General features: G+C 42.9%; 2 protein-coding genes across 4 annotated transcripts in view; one reads left to right on the forward strand and one right to left on the reverse strand.

The window, feature by feature from the left end:
• The window catches only part of immt (inner membrane protein, mitochondrial (mitofilin)), a 25,364-nt gene extending 12,702 nt beyond the window's left edge, over positions 1-12,662 (forward strand). For 2 of the 3 annotated variants that reach the window (XM_055888550.1, XM_055888552.1), the window contains 7 exons: positions 518-621; positions 8,965-9,100; positions 10,001-10,130; positions 10,439-10,662; positions 10,855-10,986; positions 11,225-11,354; positions 11,453-12,662. In XM_055888550.1, the coding sequence (XP_055744525.1) occupies positions 518-621; positions 8,965-9,100; positions 10,001-10,130; positions 10,439-10,662; positions 10,855-10,986; positions 11,225-11,354; positions 11,453-12,060 (1,464 nt within the window). In that variant the 3' untranslated portion in view covers positions 12,061-12,662. The remainder of the gene's footprint in view (positions 1-517; positions 622-8,964; positions 9,101-10,000; positions 10,131-10,438; positions 10,663-10,854; positions 10,987-11,224; positions 11,355-11,452) is intronic. The other variant, XM_055888551.1, reaches the window with a different exon arrangement.
• ptcd3 (pentatricopeptide repeat domain 3) lies at positions 12,660-20,360 on the reverse strand. The gene is made up of 24 exons (XM_055888553.1): positions 20,252-20,360; positions 19,987-20,039; positions 19,826-19,865; positions 19,688-19,733; positions 19,526-19,594; positions 19,321-19,425; positions 19,108-19,231; positions 18,864-18,967; positions 18,230-18,309; positions 18,035-18,122; positions 17,881-17,941; positions 17,597-17,679; positions 17,321-17,465; positions 17,165-17,215; positions 15,402-15,491; positions 15,253-15,281; positions 15,054-15,160; positions 14,856-14,934; positions 14,672-14,762; positions 13,675-13,760; positions 13,436-13,581; positions 13,301-13,342; positions 13,055-13,213; positions 12,660-12,964 (listed from the first exon to the last, which is right to left on the reverse strand). The coding sequence occupies exons 1-24, from the start codon at positions 20,338-20,340 to the stop codon at positions 12,901-12,903; spliced, it is 2,031 nt and encodes a 676-aa protein (XP_055744528.1). The 5' UTR covers positions 20,341-20,360; the 3' UTR covers positions 12,660-12,900.
• Between the last annotated feature and the right edge of the window lie 6 nt (positions 20,361-20,366).

Genomic DNA, 20,366 nt, shown 5'->3' on the forward strand with positions numbered 1-20,366 from the left:
AACTAGATAGCCAATGAGTTGGGCTTTACGGGAGTATCCAGAAACCCTGTATCTGTGGCAAAATGTAGCTGCTAACCTTGTGCGACAGTATGCCTTTTCCTTTTGGACAAGAATTATAAGAATATGGAGAGTTATGTAAACTGGGTGTTTTGCAAATGTTGAACTTATAATATGGCTAATACTGGAAAAGCTGAATCAAAGTCCAAGTATACATATTTGACGATATTCTTGCAGAAAAATGTAATGTAAATGTCTCCTTCACGATTTCCCCAAAACACGTATGTTTATTGGAAAGCAGCAGCATTTTCTTTACGCTCTGCATCATGTTTGGAAAGATATGTAGTGTGTGTGCATGCAGAGTGAGTATTGCAGTCTCTTGCAATATGGCTATTTCCATATAATATTGCTGATATGGATAATGTGCATAAATGTGATTTTAATAATTAAATATATTGCCCAGCCCTAATCCAAACAAATTTCTATTGTGAATCATTCATGATGTGAATTTGGTCTTTAGGCACCCCCTGATAAGAAGTCTACCCAGTGGAGAGTCCTGGAAGACGCACTGAGTGAACGCAGCCGATCAGTAGACGAGGCTGGAGCAGCCGTCCTCAAGGCCAAGTAAGAGCCGCTTGATAATTTATTAACGTTATGTTGTGGTCACCAGTATACACTACTTTATTTTGTTTCAGCCGATTTGATAATACATTTGGTGATATAAAGTTTGAAGTGGTGTATTTACTATTTTATGCTCACTAAAATGAACTTATACATCTCTTTTTTTTCTTTTTTACTATATCTCAATAATTGTTGTTGATGCCGAAAAGGCTTTCAACCGGCTTTAATGGCATTTCCTATTCAAAACTTTGGAAGCTTTCAACTTTCCAGCTGAAATGAATTGTATAAAAAAATATAACTGTCCTAAAGCAAAAATATACACACATGATGCTTTTTCTGATTAAATTGTTTTAGGAATGGGCACAAGAATGTCCCCTCTCCCCCTTCTTGTTTGCACTGACAATTGAACCGTAAATAATTAGACAGGACCAAACGTAAGAGATATTGGTAAACATGAATATAAACTAAATTTATTTGCAGTTCTCCTCCTGTACCTGACCAATATTGAAAACTCAATGCCCCCTAAAAATATTTTCAGGATAACCTAAAATCTCAGGATATAACATGCACGTGGGAAAAAATGAAATGATGGCTATAAGAAAAAGAATAACTCATGATCTACAGTGGACCACAAAAAAATCTAAGATACTAACGGTGGGTTGCACCAGCATGGTTTAAATTTATCTAGGTTTATTAATCAGATGTGTTGCACCACTTAGATTTACTTATCCAGATTAAACATTATGATTAAAGGTTTTAGACTGATTAGTGACTTGTTACACCAAAATTAGGTATTTCGTGAGCTAAAACAAAGTAGCTAGAATACTTGACAAATGAGGCCAAAAAGTTGCTGTTTCTTGATTTAAAATAATAACAATGTAACGTTAGAACTCCTGCAACTCCATCTGAAAGGTTCTCATGAGTTGGCTGATTTGAAATAATAAACTGTGATTTGCCAGTACTAGACAGAAAATACATTTGTTAGCTATTGTAGCGAGCTAGTTTATAAACCAAGCTAGCTAGCGTACAATATTATTTGTAATTTATTTAATGATATTTAGCAATTAATTATTTGTCCGCTAGCCACCTGATCATGGCATGTCAAAGGTAAAAGATTCTCCGCTAATGAAAAACTATTGTCGGAGCTGATGGAGTAATTCAGTAACGTACTGGAGGATAAAAAGACAGACCACACGACTGTCAAGAAGGAAGACACCTGGTCCATTTTATGCAACAAATGTAATGGATCGACACCGATTTAAAGAGGACACAAATCGGATGAAAGCGTGCTGGAAAAAATGTAAAACTAAAAAGGGTGTGGCAAAGGAGAGGCTGGGGCTATTTCAGACCGGAGCTGGAGGGGGGCCTCCGTCCAAGGGCAGTGATCCTATCGCCCAGAAGACATGCAAGATTCCCCAGCAGTTTGCCCCTCTCCATAACCCCTATGATGACGACGGAGAACTTGGCCCACCAATATTTGGTAAGCATAAATAACTGGTAAATATCAATGCCTATAACGCACGTATAAACAACGTTAATGCTACTTCACTACAATGTTACCGTTATCAGGCCCGTTACAGCATGTTGCTTAACATCATCATTCGTACCAAGGCTGGGCATATAAACTTCAATTCAATTGTTGCACAAAATGGGCATGTAAATAGCCTACTAATAGTGAGTTAATTATCATAGAACTCAACAGGATTCAACCTGTCTCCATTCTGAGGAACTCGTTTTGGACTCTCCACTGTAGATATGCTGTCATTTTATCAGTTAACCCACTTCAAATGGCAGTTTAGAATTAATCTCCCATTTAAGTTTATATATATATTTTTTTTTATTCATTGAGCAACAGGCTTAAAATTAAAGTGAGAACTTAACTTAAATGAAATCCTTCCTCTAATCTAACTAGGATTCATTTAAAACTAGGTTTAGAAATTGGTGCAACAAGATTAATAGATAAATCTTGATTTAACCCAGTTTAAGAGTTAATCCATGTTGGTCCAACTCACCCTTATGATGCTTAATAAGTGACAACAAATATATAAATATGTTATCCAGTTACTCAACAATATGAAAGCAGATCTAATTAAATGGAAAAATAGACTAAACCTCTACATAAAGGCATGGCTCCCCAAATGTTTATTCTCTGTAATACCAATTACCCAACCAAAGACTTTCTTTAACATTTAAGTCATTTAGCAGACGCTCTTATCCAGAGCGACTTACAAATTGGAAAGTTCATACATATTCATCCTGGTCCCCCCGTGGGGAATGAACCCACAACCCTGGCGTTGCAAGCGCCATGCTCTACCAACTGAGCCACACGGGACCTTACTTTTTCTTTAAAAGTATACTCGGTCATAACATACTTTTTATATGGGCAAATAAAACTCATAAAATAAAAAGGTACGTTTTACATCTTCCTAAGTCAGAGGGTGGTTTTAACCTCCAGACATGGAATTGTATCAACTTGCCACCCAAGGCTTTTACTTGCGACAGTTCAATGCACTCAAGAGCAACAATGGGTACATATTGAAGATGCGCATGCTCATACCCAGAATTTTTTTACTTGTCTATTTTCAAAGGATAAATCTAAGAACATTAACTTTATAGTTAAGGACACTAAACAATATTTAAGAAAATTAATTGTATTCTACAAGAACTATCACTCCCTAAAAACACAATCCTATGGAACAATCCTTGGATAGCTTTTCAGAATTCACAGAAACTGGTACATGGGGAAAACTAAAGGCATAGTAACCATAAATTACTTGTTAATAGGAAATGCATTTGTTGCCATGATACAATTTTAAAAAGCAATTTTAGACTGACCAAATGTAGATATTTTCAAGAAATTGTTTTGAAATATTTTGGATATCAGAGCAATCTTTAAGTAAGAAAGGGATATTCATATGATAGGTAAGATATACAAAACCTTGCAGAGAGCCTATCCAACTGACAATCTCTTAGAACCAACTTTAAAATAACTGTTGGCACAAGATTGAGGGAATGTTCAAGCAACGCTATCAATTAGTTAATGAAAATGTAAGCTTAATCCAGTATAAACAAATGTATTTATTACACAAGACCATTCACATTCTACAGCAGTCTTAAGTGTAAAACTAACAATGACTCAGTAATCCATGCCTTCTGGGAATGCTATAAAGTCATTAAGTTATGGGCAGAGTTAGAAAGTTGACTGTCAGAAGTATTGCAATGTAAATGTACTTTTAATCCGTCTGTCTGCATATATCAAATGTTATTTGTCACATGTGCCGAATACAACAGATGTAGACCTTACAGTGTAATGCTTACTTACAAACCCCTAACCAACAATGCTTTAACACTTTTTTTCCTAAACTTATTAAGTAGAGAATAAAAGTTACAAATATTTAAACAGCAGCAGTAACATAACAAGCGAGGCTAAACACAAGGGGTGCCGGTATGGAGTCTGTGCAGGGGTACCGGTTAGTTGAGTTAATATGTACATGTAGGTAGAGTTAGTGACTATGCATAGATTATATACAGAGTAGCAGTAGTGTCAAAGAGGGGTCATGGCATATGAGGGTGCAGTGTGATGGACAATACTTTTCTCGTCGTTCATCTTGAAAAAACGTATACTTAAGTTGGAAATTAACCAATCCTCCATCGTTAACACTATAGATAAAGCATTTGAGCTTTCTATATGTTGAAAGTACGTGGGTGACGGAGAGAAACAAAATGGTGCAGTTTGAGGCCATGTGGAGGAGAGTGATGCTGTAGATTGGGGGTGTGAGCAGGTAGGGTCTGGGCATGGGTGATGTTGTGGATGTTTGTGTGCGTCTGTATGTGGATGTATTGTTAAAAAATATCATACACACAGTACTGTGCAAAAGTTTTAGGCAAGTGTGAAAAAATGCTGTAAAGTAAGAATGCTTTCAAAAATAGACATGTTAATTAATAGATTATATTTATCAATTAACTAATGGAAGATGGCACCGACGGAGATGGTTGCTTCGAGTTCTTAGGAAGCTATGCATTTAAAAAAAAAAAATTTAAAAATGTATTCTTACATTGTTACCCCAGTAAATCATATTACATGTAGCCGGGAAGAACTATTGGATATAAGAGCAACGTCAACTTACCAACAGGAATACAACTTTCCCGAAGCGGATCCTCTGTTTGGACCACCACCCAGGACAATGGATCTAATTCCAGAAGCCGACACAAAACAACGGCGCCGCAGACGGAGTGGTCTCCTGGTCAGGCGCCGTAGAAGTGCACATCGCCCACCGCTCCCGAGTGTACTCCTCGCCAATGTCCAGTCTCTTAACAAGGTAGATTAAATTAGAGCAAGGGTTGCCTTCCAGAGAGACATCAGAGATTGTAACATTCTCTGTTTCACGGAAACATGGCTCTTGGGATATGTTGTCAGAATCGGTTCAGCCACCGGGCTTCGCCATGTATCGCGCCGACAGAGATAAACACCTCTCTGGGAGGAGGAAGGGCGGGGGGTGTATGCTTCATGATTAATGGTGTAATCATAATATACCGGAACTCAAGTCCTTCTCACCCGACCTAGAATTCCTTACAATCAAATCCTGGCCATTTTACCAACCAAAAATTCTTGTTAGTTATAGTCACAGCTGTGTACATTCCCCCTCAAGCAGATACCAAGACGGCCCTCAAGGAACTTCATTTGACTCTATGTAAACTGGAAACCATATATCCTGAGGCTGCATTTTTTGTAGCTGGGGATTTTAACAAAGCAAATTTGAGAACAAGGCTACCTAAATTCTATCAGCATATTGATTGCACTACGCGCAGGGATAATACACTCGATCACTGCTACTCAAGCTTCCGCGATGCATACAAGGCCCTCCCTTCGGCAAATCCGACCACGACTCTATCTTGCTCCTACCGTCTTTTAGGCAGAAACTCAAACAGGATGTACCCGTGACTAGAACCATTCTACGCTGTCTGACCAATCGGAATCCATACTTCAAGATTGTTGTGACCACGCGGAATGGAATATGTTCCGGTCAGCCTCGGAGAACAACATCGACCTATACGCTGACTCGGTGAGTGAGATTATAAAGAAATGCATTGGAGATGATGTACCTACACTGACTATTAAAACCTACCCTAACCAGAAACCGTCACGCTTCCAGACAAACTAAACACCTTCTTTGCCCACTTTGAGGATAATACAGTACCACTGTCGTGGTCCGCTAACAAGGGCTGCACCACCCCCATCTCCTTCTCCGTGACCGACGTGAGTAAAATTAACCCTCACAGGGCTGCTGGCCCAGACGGCATCCCTAGCCGCGTTCTCAGAGCATGCGCAGACTAGCTGGCTTGTGTGTTTACGGACATATTCAATCGCTCCCTGTCCCCACATGCTTCAAGATGGCTACCATTGTTCCTGTACCCAAGAGGGTGAAGTTAACTGAACTAAATGACTACTGCCCTGTAACACTCTCTTCTGTCATCATGAAGTGCTCTGAGAGACTAGTCAAGGATCATATCCTCCACCTTACCGGCCACCCAAGATCCACTTCGGTTTGCATACCGCCTCAACAGGTCCACAGACGGTGCAATTGCCATCACACAGCCCTATCCCATCTGGACAAAAGGAATACCTATGTAAGAATGCTGTTCATTGACTACAGCTCAGCATTCAACACTATAGTACCCTCCAAGCTCATCATCAAGCTGGAGGCTCTGGGTCTCAACCCCGCTCAGTGCAACTGGATCCTGGTCTATCTGACGGGCCGCCCCCAGTGGTGACGTTAGGAAACAACACCTCCACTTTGCTGACCCTCAACACTGGGTCCCCACAAGGGTGTATGCTCAACCCCCTCCTGTACTCCCTTTTCACCCACGACTGCGTGGCCATGCACGCCTCCAACTCAATCATCAAGTTTGCAGACGACACAACAGTAGTGGGCTTGATTACCAACTACGAAGAGACAGCCTACAGGGAGGTGAGGGCTCTCGGCGTATGGTGTCAGGAAAACAACCTCTCACCCAACGTCAACAAAGAAGATGATCGTGGGTTCAGGAAACAGCAGAGGGAGCACCCCCTATCAACACCGAAGGGACAGCAGTGGAGAAAGTTTCAAGTTCCTCTGCATTCACATCACTGACAATCTGAAATGGTCCACCCACACAGACAGCATGGTAAAGGCCAACCTCAGGAGGCTAAAGAAATTAGGCTTGTCACCTGAAACACTCAAACTTTTGCAGATGCACAATCGAGAGAATCTTGTTGGGCTGTATTACCGCCTGGTACGGCAACTGCACCGCCCTAAACCGCAAGGCTCTCCACAGGGTGGTGCGGTCTGCACAACGCATCACCGGGGGCAAACTACCTGCCCTCCATGACACCTACAGCACCCGATGTCACAGGAAGGCCAAAAAGAGCAAGGACAACAACCAACCGAGCCACTGCCAGTTCACACCGATATCGTCCAGCAGGCGAGGTCAGTACAGGTGCATCAAAGCTGGGACCAAGAGACAGAAGCGGTTTTTCAATCTCAATGCCATCAGACTGCTAAACAGGAATCACTAACTCAGAGGCTGCTGCCTACATTGAGACTCATATCACTGGCCACTTTAATAAATGGGTCACTTTAAACATTGCCACTTTAAATAATGAAACTTCAATATTTTACATATCTTACAGTATATACACGTGATATGAGTTGTATTTTATACCATCTACTGCATCTTGCCTATGCCGCTCGGCCATCACTCATCCATATACTTATATGTAGATATTCTCATTCACCCCTTTAGATTTGTGTATTAGGTAGTTGTTGTGGAATTGTTAGATATTACTGCACTGTATTTGAAATGCAAAGCGAGTGAACAGAAAAATCTAAATCAAATCCATATTTGGTGTGACCACCCTTTGCCTTCAAAACAGCATCTAATTCTTGTAGGCGCACTTGCACAAAGTCAGGGATTTTGTAGGCATATAGTCAGGTGTATGATTAAACAATTATACCAAACAGGTGCTAATGATCATCAATGCAATCATTACCTGAAACTGCTGTGTAGGAGTAATAAAACTGGGCGAGGAACTGACAAACTCAGTTAACAAGGTGAGGTTGCTGAAGACAGTTTACTCTCAAAAGTCATACACCACGGCAAGACTGAGCACAGCAACAAGACATAAGGTAATTATACTGCATCAGCAAGGTCTCTAGGTAGAAATTTCAAGGCAGACAGGGGTTTCCAGATGTGCTGTCTAAGCTCTTTTGAAGAAGCACAAAGAAACAGGCAATGTTGAGGACCGTAGACGAACTTGTTGGTCAAGGAAACTTACTGCAGCAGATGAAAGACACATCATGTTTACTTCCCTTCACAAACGGAAGATGTCCAGCAGTGCCATCAGCTCAGAATTGGCAGAAAACAGTGGGACCCTGGTACACCCATCTACTGTCCGGAGAAGTCTGGTCAGATATGGCCTTCATGGAAGACAAAAAGCCATACCTCCGACATGGTAACAAGGCCAAGCGACTCAACTATGCACAAAACACAGGAACTGGGGTGCAGAAAAATGGCAGCAGGTGCTCTGGACTGATGAGTCAAATATTTGGCTGTAGCAGAAGGCAGTTTGTTTGCCAACTGGCTGGAGAACGGTACACGTATGAGTGTCTGCCGTCAACAGTGAAGCATGGGGGAGGTTCTTTGCAAGTTTGGTGCTGCGTTTCTGAAAATGGAGTTGAAGATTTGGTCAGAATTAATGGGTCTCCTCAATGCTGAGAAGAACAGGCAGATACGTATCCATCATGCAATACCATCAGGGAGGCATCTGATTTGCCCGTAGTTCTTAATGACTTTCGCTGTATCTTCAGCGTAAAGAAGAACAAGGAGTCCTGGAAGTGATGGTATGGCCCCCACAGAGCCCTGATCTCAACATCGAGTCTGTCTGGGATTAGAAGAAGAGAGAGAGAGAAGCACCTGAAGCTGCCTAAATCAACAGAAGAACTGTGGTTAGTACTCAAAGATGTTTGGGCCAACCTACTTGCTGAGTTCCTTCAGAAACTGTGCAAGTGTTCCTAGAAGAATTTATGCTGTTTTGAAGGCAAAGTGGGGTCACACCAAATATTGATTTGATGTTGATTTTTCTTGTTAACTCACTTTGCATTTTGTTAATTGATACATCTAGTCTATTAACATGTTTATTTTTGAAAGCATTCTTACTTTACAGCATTTTTTTCACACCTGCCTTAAACTTTTGCACAGTACTGTGTATATATTATACAACAGAACTAACTTTTAAAGCATCAATGACTCTGTGCTTGCTATGTTTGGCTTTGTGCAACGGATTAATTCTGTATCTCTGGTGTTTAGGGCTGAGCTAGACAAGCTGAGAGGAGTGATCAATGAAGCCAAGCATTTAAAGATTGCTGCAGCCCGGCCATCTATCCTTGCTGCAGAGGAGAACCTTCACAGCATGGTGGTAGATCTGGACAGCGTGGTGACCAGGGTAAACTGGCACTGTTTTATACTGTTAACACATGGGTTGCATCCCAACCTATTTCATATACTGAAGAAAGTATAAACGCAACATGGAAGTGTTGGTCCCATTTTTCATGAGATTCAATCAAAGATCCCCGAAATGTTCCATGACCACAAAAAGCTTATTTCTCATATTTTGTGTACAAATTAGTTTACATCCCTGTTAGTGGGCATTTCTCCTTTGCCAAGATAATCCATGCACCTGACAGGTGTGGCATATCAAGAAGCTGATTAAACAGCATGATCATTACACAGGTGCACCTTGTGCTGGAGACAAGGCCCCTCTGTGTGCAGTTTTATCACACAACACAATGCCGCAGATGTCTCAAGTTGAGGGAGCGTGCAATTTACATGCTGACTGCAGGAATGTCCACCAGAGCTGTTGCCAGCGAATTGAATGTTACTTTCTCTACCATAAGCCACCACCCAATGTCGTTTTTATAGAATTTGGCAGTACGTCCAACCGGCCCCACAACTACAGACCGCGTGTAACCACGCCAGCCCAGGACCGCCACATCTGGCTTGTTCACCTGTGGGATCGTCTGGTGAGGGGGGGCTACTAAGGAGTATTTCTCTCTCTAGTAAAGCCCTTTTGTGGGGAAAAACTCATTCTGATTGGCTGGGCCTGGCTCTCCAGTGGCTGGGCCTTCTATGAGCTGTAACTCAGTAAAATCTTTGAAATTGTTGCATTTTATCTTTTTTCCCCTGTGTGCATGTTTGTGTGTATATATTAGTGCACCACTCGGGTGTTATTTTGGACACATACATGGAATGATAAATACTGTCTATCTCTTACGTCATACTCTGCATACTTGTCTTTCTGGTTAGATGTTTGTGTTTAACCTATCCTGATGCGTCGTTACTGCAGGTTCAGACAGCCCAGTCCGAGGCTAAGATTGTGTCCCAGTACAGCGAGCTGGTGAACGAGGCCAAGGCCCAGTTCCAGAAGGAGCTGAACAGCATCACTCCAGAGATCCAGGCCAACTGGAAGGGACTCAGTAAGTCAGCTTCACCCCTACACCTTACTCCCATTACCCACCCACATTTTAACAGTTCGACTTTGCTGTAAACCTTTGAAAAACTGTGCACAGCATCAATGACATGCTTAGGTTCAGTTAGTCTTTCTGCGATTCTTCGCCTCCTTGTCCAACCGTATTGGAGAAGGTCCAAGCCATCCCCAATGAGTTTTGAGAGGATGCAAGGAAAGATAACTGGTTTAGGCTATAACCATGAGGAGGAGGGGGGGGGGGGGGGCACAGGATAAATCTGCTCTTAAATTCACGGACTGGCCTCGGCCGTCTCCCAGCAGGGAAGCTGACTCAAGATGACCTCAACTCCCTGATTGCCCATGCCCACCGACGCATCGATCAGCTGAACCGAGAGCTGGCTGAACAGAGGGTGAGGGAGCAGATCCACATCGACTCTGCCCTAGAGCAGCAGAAGCTGGAGGACAAGAAGGCCCTGGAGGTGGCTGTCTCCACCGCCCTGGAACACAACCGAGAACAGATGCGTCTGGAGCAGGAGAAGAAGGTGAGCTAAAGGGCCTTTATTTGTCTAACTATTAACCAAATGATCCTAAGGTCTTTACCTCGTTATAGGGCAGCATTCATCTGTTTTGATGGATGGACTTTTCCTTTCCTCGCACAGGTTGTAGCAATCAAGCTAAATGTTTGCTCTGTTGGACACATGAGTAGAATGAGACTTATCTGTGTCCATCACTAGGTAGAGGAGACTCGGGAGGTGATGGAGGCAGAGATGCGAACCCAGCTGCGTAGGCAGGCTGCAGCACACACAGACCACCTGCATGACGTCCTCAAGGTACAGGAGCAGGAACTGCGCTCCGAGGCAGAGGAGGCAAGTATATCCATCTACTGTGACGCATACATAACCACAGCCTATCAAACATCCTTCATATTGAAATCCAGGAGATAAGTTTAGCCATCCAACAAGCCAATTGTTTATTCAGTGTTTTGAGTGCTTGTCACTGCTACAGCTGAACTACTTCCTCTTACTATTTAGCAATGCAAACATTAAGAACCCCTAAAATCCTATTTAATGGAAACTGAATGAACATGATTTTAATCGTCTCCAGATCCTGAACAGCTCGTTGATGGAGAAGGAGACAGAGTACCGTCGTCTGACACAGGACCAACTGGACAGCTTCACCCTGGACATGAATGCAGCTTACGCCAGGCTCAAGGGCATGGAGGAGGCCATTGACAGTGAGTGAGACACACGCTGCTGTGGTGGGTTCTGTACTCGTAACCTGTTGTGGTGGGTTCTGTATGAGATTCTAAAGTGTAGTCATGTTACCCTACAGGTCATGTTATAGCAGAGGAGGAGGCCCGTAAGGCCCATCAGCTGTGGCTCTCAGTGGAGGCTCTGAACTACACTCTGAAGACTGCTGCCCTAAATGACCCTACCGAGCCCCTAGAGGGTGCCGTGCAGGCCATCAAGGAGAGCTGTGCTGAGGATGAGTTTGCCCAGGCCCTGGCCACTGCCTTGCCCTCCGAGTCACTCAGCCGCGGCGTCTACAGCGAGGCCTCTCTCCGCGCTCGCTTCTACGCCATCCGCCAGCTGGCCCGCCGCGTGGCCCTGATTGACGAGACCCGCAACAGCCTCTACCAGTACTTCCTATCCTACCTGCAGGCCACGCTGCTCTTTGAGAAGGCACAGGAGGCCCCCCCCGCCAAGCTGTCGGCCGAAGATCTCGACACGTTCAAGCTGCTCTCCTACGCTGCCTACAGCCTGGAGCATGGAGACCTGGAGTTGGCCGCCAAGCTTGTCAACCAGCTGAAGGGCGAGTCGCGCAGGGTGGCTCAGGACTGGCTCAAAGAGGCCCGGCTCACACTAGAAACGAAACAGGTGGTCAGCCTCCTGTCTGCATATGCCAATGCAGTGGGGTTGGGCACCACCATGGCGCCTTAGATCAGTCCAGGTCCATGACATGGGAGTGTCCCCATCTGCATCAACAGCAAGCTCTGCCCTCTCCATGAGGAATTAATTTATGAATAGAGGAAGTCTGTTTGAAGCACCACTATACCACTGAGGGGCGTATCCCAGAATTGTATTAAAACATGCCCTCTTTAGAACCTTCCCAAGCATCTACAAGAAAATGACTTACTGAGTAGTACTAATGCGTTTGATGTACCTATGGTGTCCTCAGCAGGTGTAATGTATGAGATCCCTCACTGGGTGTGCTGTTTACATCAGTGGTTCCCAACTCCAGTCCCCTCAACAGCACACGTTTGTTGTAACCCCAGACACTCACCTGAAAGCTTAACAAGTTGAATCAGGTGAGTTTGTCTGGGGCTACAACAAAATGTGTGCTGTTGAGGGGACTGGAGTTGAGAACCACTGGTTTAGATAGCTGGACCCTTGGTCCTGTAACTTGTCTCTCACTAGCCTTGTTCACTGTTTCAGATCACAATGTGTTTTTCACTTTGATCATGTTTTGTGCAGAATCAATTGTCATGCTATTTCCTCCCTGTTAATATTGGATATATCAATAAATTGTGGCTGTTGAGTTAGTTGGTACATATTTATTGGTCTGTTGTACACTGTTAATCACATGACTTTCACATTCACTATATTTGTTGTAGCTAATGGTTTAGCTTAAAATGCATAGCCTCTGCATTTACAATGAATTAATTGTAGTACTGGAGTTGGCTACAAACATGTTACTGTTCAATTCATATTTTGCATGTCAACCTCTAGTGTGGCCATTCAGAATGGTATTGATGTCAGAGGTTTGGCTCAACCGGTAGATTAAGTCATGTAATCTGTATTAGACTTCACTTCAGTTGAGACCTGCAGCTCGGACAGAATAGTCCTACATGGGAAAGGGAACAAGGACATAATTAGACATCTGGTGCCCAAAAGAGTTGATTGCACATGAAAAATAGAGACTACGTAGTCATACTTCTGTTCTTCAGAGAGCTCAAACTCCTGCAGTACCCTCTCAGCCAGTTTGGGGGTACTGGGGAGACAGAAGCTAGCTGAGATCTGTACCAGCTCCATGGCGTGCTGAGGGTCGTTGCGGCTCTTGATGCTGGCCAGGAACTCCTCCAACAGCTCCTCACTACAAGAGTACAGTTAATAGATGGGTCAGAACTAGGGTGCCTAGATGGTGTTTACACTACGTGAATACTATGTAAAATAGACTTACGATGGCACTTTGTTTTTGGTCTTGAAGAGCTTCAACATATCCCTAGATTTGAAAGATAAGGATTAAAATTATTTGTTTCATGTCAATTGGCTCCAACTTAAGTACCCTGTGGCTTCGGTGTCCAGGTCTACTCACCATGCCTGCTCCTTCTGGGCTGCCAGTAGGACGGAGGTGATGTTGGTCATGGCAGTGGCTGTCCACTCCAGAGCCATCCTGGCTCCTTGCCCCTGCTCATACAGGCTCCTAACATCCAGTGCACACACTGCAAAAGACTCCTGGATCTGCATGAATCCCAATAGATTGCAAAGTAGATTACCATTACTTATTTTTTACTGTAAATAGTAATTTATTTTCTAGCTAGGTGTCCGCCTCACCTCAGGGCTGTGCTTGTCCCTGGCCATGAGTGACAGCAGCTCATCCACTAAATCGGACTTGTTGTCATGCCCCATCCGTCGGATGTCTGGAGTGGAGTGGGGGGAGGGGGGTAAACCAAAGCAGAGGTTGATTACAGGCCTTTACAATCTCTCTAACCTGTTTGTCAGACAATCCACATGTTGATTATTGTTTTGTATTTTTCATTCCACTACTACAACCATGTTTCCATCCACAGTTTTTATGCGAGTAAAGTCATATTGTATTTATTTTTTAATCACGACAGCAACAGGAAGTTTCGGCATAATTTAATGAATGCAGACAATTGTGTAATCTTTGTCAGTTCAAATTAATTATGCAAGAAATGCCAGTGGAAATGGCTTTGCGCAAATATTGATAGAATAACATATCTAAGTAAATTTGGAGGCACACGATGACATGGTATGTGGTCCTCCCACTATGACTCGGGAAACCATGCAGTTTATTGGGCTACAGATTAAATAAATGATGAACTTCACAGGGTGGTGAAAGTGCAGTGTGATCTTGATGCTCCTTTTCAAAAAATATTGAGGGCGCTGCTTCTGGTGACATGGCAGTCAAGCATCGATCATCATTTGACAAATTAAAATATTCTCGCTCATCCACAATAATAATCATCTCATGTAGGCCAGCCTACCTGCACTATCTACGAGCTGTTGGGTAGAGCGCAGTTGCCAAGATCAGAGTAAGCACATTTACTATGTAACGCAACAGTGGTGACAAAAGTATCGGTAGAGTTGATCATGCGATTGAAACACAGTGAACTTTTATTCGGTATGTGAAAATGTATATTTTGTTTGCTCTATGTTATCACACTGATTTTTAGTTCATTTGGTGGAAACATACCACTGGTGGGAAAATGTTCTTTATGCGGATTCTAGAATATTTGCATGAAAATCTGTCGCCAATTGGATAGAAACCTAGTTAATGAATCAGGCAGTACATTTACTTCCAACCCACCTTTCCATATCTGTGGGATCATGTCCAATCTGTTATCAGTGTCCAGTGCCTGGAGCAGATCTCTCATTCCTTGTGGATTGGGGTAATAGAGCTATGGAACAAAAAAGTTCAGAACATTAGTCTTAGAATGCATGTGAGAGTATGAATACAATGTAAATGTCAATGTTGCCATGTCAGTGCTTACAGAAGGAATCAGTTCTTTGTACCACTTCAGCACCACATCTATGTGTTCCATCATGCAGAGCAGGTTGAACATTCTGCCACTGAACAAACAACAAGAGGTCAGAGGTGACAGTGTATTGGCGCAAAACCACCAGGAATAAGGTGGAGAAATGCTACTCTCCGATGTTGATTTGCAAGCCTTTTTAGAAGGTTTACTCACTAATAGATACTCTGTTGGAAGGAATCTCCCAGCAGCCTCCAGTTCTCTCCCACACTGAGCAGGTCATGCACCCTGTACGCCGCCTCAATGTCCTTGGTATCCAGACACTGGGAACAGAAACAACTTCAGGTCTTAAACAGTCACCACAAACATACTGAAAAATTCAAAAACATACATAGATGTATTCTAGACTACTTACAATTCTCATGGCACTGGAGAAAAAGTTTACTGGGAGGAAAAATAAAGTCAAAGCTACATTCAAAAATGGCATGAATCACTTGGTCAATGAAGTTATTGATATTTGAACCTCTACTATCGGCCTTTAAGATTGAAATGCTGCAGGCATACCATCATCTGGATCCTGAGCAACGAATGTCCTTCCTGCCACCTCAGTCATCACTTCCTGTAGGATATCAGTCTGCACTTGGGAAGGAGACGCTAGACAGGACCGAGAGAAAAAGATAGTAACAGAAACATGGAACCACTCTCCCGCTAAAATACCACCACAAACCAATCAAGAAACTGTTTAATAGAAATCAAGACAAAATATCTACAGTACCTACTTATTCAAGGGTTTTTCTTTATACTATTTCGACATTCTAGAATAATAGTGAAGATATCAAAACTATGAAATAACACATATGGAATCATGTAGCAACCAAAAGAAAAGTGTTCAACAAATCAAAATATATTTTATATGAGATTCTTCAAAGTAGCCACTCCTTTCCATGATAACAGCTTTGCATCTTGGCAGTCTCAACCAGCTTCATGAGGTAGTCACCAGGAATGCATTTCAATTAACAGGTGTACCTTGTTAAAAGTTAATTTGAGGAATTGATTTTCTTCTTAATGCATTTGAGACAATCAGTTGTGTTGTGACAAGGTAGGGGTGGTATACAGAAGTTAGCCCTATTTGGTAAAAGACCAAGTCCATATTATTGCAAGAACAGCTCAAATAAGCAAAGAGAAACGACAGTCCATCATTACTTTAAGACATGAAGGTCAATCAATCCGGAAATTTCAAGAACTTTGAAAGTTTCTTCAAGTGCAGTCGCAAAAACCATCAAGCGCTATGGCGAAACTGGCTCTCATGAGGACCGCCACAAGAAAGGAAGACCCAGAGTTACCTCTGCTGCTGAGGATAAGTTCATTAGAGTTACCAGCCTCAGAAATGGACAATTAACTACACCTCAAATTGCAGCCCAAATAAATGCTTCACAGAGTTCAAGTAACAGGCCCATCAACATCAACTGTTCAGAGGAGACTGTGTGAATAAGGCCTTTATGGTCGAATTGCTGCAAAGAAACTACTACTGAAGGACACCTGTAAGAAGAGACTTGCTTGGGCCAAAAAACAAAAGCAATGGACATAAGACCGGTGGAAATCTATAATGTGGTCTGATGAGTCCAAATCTGAGATTTTTGGTTCCAACCGCTGTGTCTTTGTGAGACGCAGAGTAGGTGATCGGATGATCTCCGCAAGTGTGGTTCCCACCGTGAAGCATTGAGGAAGTGGTGTGGTGGTGCTTTGCTGGTGACAGAATTCAAGGCACACTTAACCAGCATAGCTACCACAGTATTCTGTAGCGATACACCATCCCATCTGGTTTGCTCTTAGTGGGACTATCATTTGTTTTTCAACAGGATAATGACCCAAAACACACCCCCAGGCTGTGTAAGGGCTATTTGACCAAGGAGACTGATGGAGTGCTGCATCCGATGACCTGGCCTCCACAATCACCTGACCACAACCTAATTGAGATGGTTTGGGATGAGTTAGACTGCAGAGAGAAGGAAAAGCAACCAACAAGTGCTCAGCATATGTGGGAACTCCTTCAAGACTGTTGGAAAAGCATTCCTCATGAAGCTGGTTGAGAGAATGCCAAGAGTGTGCAAAGCTGTCATCAAGGCAAAGGGTGGCTACATTGAGGAATCTAAAATATATTTTGATTTGTGTAATACTTTTGTGGTTACTACATGATTACATACGTGTTATTTCATAGTTGTGAAGTCTTCACTATTATTCTATAATGTAGAAAATAGTAAAAATAAAGTAAAACCCTTGAATGAATAGGTGTGTCCAAACTTTTGACTGGTACTGTAGGTATTCACCTGCTTTGTAGAAAATGCCCAGAACATGGTCAAAAGAAGCCAAACTGGGTGCTAAAAGAAAATAAATAATCTGTTAGGACACTGCTATAATTCACATAAACTGACATTCATTTCCTTCAGGAGTGTTACTGGTCAGTGATGCATTTTCCTACTCACCAATGCCCATAGCCTTCATCTCACTGAGCGTGTGCAGAGACTGAGCCCTGGCTAAGGAGCCACAGCGGCGAAGGGCCTTCAGCAAAGCATTAAACGTCAGCAGATTGGGCTTCACCTTCTGCTCATTCATCTGCTTTAGTAAATCCTAAGAACCCAGGAAGGAGAAGAAAAAAAAAAAGAGAAAGAGATATGGGCATGACATAAAAACAAAAAACAGGGCAGTCCTTAGACAACAGGAAAAGGTTCTCCAGTATAAGTTTCTTCCTATACACTTACAACAATCAGGTCCCATTTCTCAGTGTACCTCTCCCGGACTTCTGGTGCCGCAGAGATCAGAGCATTGAAGGTGTGGACATCCGCTGGAGGTGGTAACGACAAGAAATGTTCCAATTCACACACCAAGTATTATCATCAGTAATCAGAATTGTAAATGGCAGACGGAGAGAGAAAAAAACTCTCTCGCTCTCTCGTTGAATAATGAGAGTAGAAGACAAATTCAGTTGTTTGCATGGACAATAAAGTTGTATTGTATGGCATGTTGTCTTTGTAAATATACTCACCAGTCAGTCTGTTGTTCAGCATGTCTGTGTATGCGTTGAATGCCTTCACATGAGCTCCATACTGGGGATTTAATGCACACATTTAATCAGAAACACCTTAGAAGAAACAAACCGACTGTACAGAAAACATTGTCCAATTCAACATCTGACGTACCTTGACCATGCCTCTGATCAAAGCAGAGTATGCTCGTGTGTCACGTTCTGGAAGCAGGTTAAAGATCCTCTCTGCATTGTTGTTCTCCCTGTATGACGGGGTGATACGTTTATAGGATAGTGCATGTCAAAAAGGCATTAAATGCATTACTTGCAGCATTTTCTCTCGAAACGTAACGCCACTCAAACAACTCACCTCCAAACTATCCTCACTAGGTCGGAGGCTCTCCGCAGCCTCCCTTTCCTCCTCCGGCCCTCCTCCTGCGCCTCCTGAGCCTGAGGGAAATCCAACAGAGGTCCATAGGTAAACAACACTGAGCTGTGACAGAAGAAATAGCTATATAGTATAAACAACGGTGCCTCCCGAGTGGCGCAGTGGTAAGGCACTGCATAGCAGTGCTAGCTATGCCACTAGAGATTCTGGGTTCGAGTCCACCCGGCAGCGACCGGGAGACCCATGAGGAGGCGCACGATTGGCCCAGCATCGTCCGGTTTAGGCCGGCAGGGATGTCCTTGTCCCATCCAGCACTAGCGACTCCTGTGGCGTGCCGGGCGCAGTGCATGCTGACACGGTCACCAGATTTTCCCTCCGACACATTGGTGCGGCTGGCTTCCGGGTTGAATGGGCATTGTTTCAAGAAGCAGTGCAGCTTGGTTGAGTTTTGTTTCGAAGGACGCACGGCTCTCGACCTTCGCCTCTCCCAAGTCTGTACGGGAGTTGCAGCAATGAGACAAGACTAACTACCAATTGGATACCACAAAATTGTGGAGAAAAAGGGGTAAAAAAAATTAAGTATAAACAAGTAGAGGCCACATAAATAATATCCTACCACATCTTCTGCCTCTGGCTTGTCATCTTGCACAGGGTCACGGTCTCCATAGAGACAAATAAGGTCCAGCAGGTCATTAGAGGCATCAGTAGACACGGTGGTGCCTGCATAGAGAGAACAGGCAGACACTTACCAAACAAACATTTCTAATCGCAGTCTTATTGAACCCCCCATAATACACTCCCAATGTCAATTGTACTCTATAAATAATACATGACAATTAATAGAAATGTGGGTGACTTACCTGCCTGTAGCAGCTGATCGTACATGTCTACTGCAGCCTTCACCTTCCTCAGCATGATGCGCTCCAGCAGCGCTGCCTCACTCACTTCCTCAATACGCAGCTCCATGGTCTCTGGCATTAAGCACTGTAGGACAGACACACAGCAGTCTAAATTACCTATCTATCATCATGCAGCTTTCCTAATTCAAAATAACACACTAGAATCAAACTTACTGGAATATGTGGTTCAGCAAAGTCTTTCTGGAAGAACTTGGGGTTTTTGTTGACAATGTGGTTACCTGCCATTCTGCCAGACTCCTGGGAGAGGGAGTATAATTTCTGTAGATGACAAAAAAATAGAAGACAAAAAAAAAAACATCAGTGCAAACTGTCTAAAAAGAAGCAGCACAGTTCAAAAAAAATCCTGTCCATTACTTACAAACTCTGCAGACGTCCTTGGAGTAAGATAAGGATCATCCTGGAACATGTAATGTGGTGCAGTGGGGTCCTGAAAATGATGGTTGTGCATTGTTTAGGCATCATGGCCTACTACTACTACTTCTGTCAAAATATACATGGAAATGCAATGCAGACTTCTTACCCTGTTGACAGTGGATGCAAGAGCCTGCAGCACAGCCCATTTGCTCCTGTCAGAGCAAAAATGGTTATTATTCATCACAATATCAAACAATTGTTAACTCGGTCTTGAGTGATTTCAAATAGATTGAAGACAACATACCATGTTTTCTTTTTGGGAATGACAATTGCCTCTGCAGACTCTGTAATAGTTAGAAAAAGAAGGATTCTACAATTAACACCATCTATGAAGTAAATTATCCTGGTCTGGTTCTTTTTGCTTGGGATTCTTCTACTGGGTGCCATTCATTGATTTAAATGTACCTCTTTCAGTTGATGCATTTTGTTGACAAACGACTGCATTCCATCCAAAGTTCCTGAAATTAATGATGCATTAATCAATAATATAAACATATTTAGAATTAGGTTCATGAAAATAGTTCGGTTGTGCATTGACAGCAGTTACTTATGTGACCTCTTGTCAGTGACAAAGCAAATTATGATGATCTGCCTTGTCAGTCACCGGAACAAACACACAACCAATGCTTTAACAGCTGTCACTGCAATGCCAGCGTAAAGTAAAACTTACCTCCGAAGACAGAATTGTTCAAAATTACTTAGAAGAAAGCGACCATTCTTGTAAATGTAATGCCCTACGTGCTTACCGGGGGCCGCCATTTTGGAAACAACCCAGGGGGCTCATG

The sequence above is a fragment of the Salvelinus fontinalis genome, chromosome 29 (assembly GCF_029448725.1).
Source record: "Salvelinus fontinalis isolate EN_2023a chromosome 29, ASM2944872v1, whole genome shotgun sequence".
In the NCBI taxonomy this organism is placed as follows: domain Eukaryota; kingdom Metazoa; phylum Chordata; class Actinopteri; order Salmoniformes; family Salmonidae; genus Salvelinus; species Salvelinus fontinalis.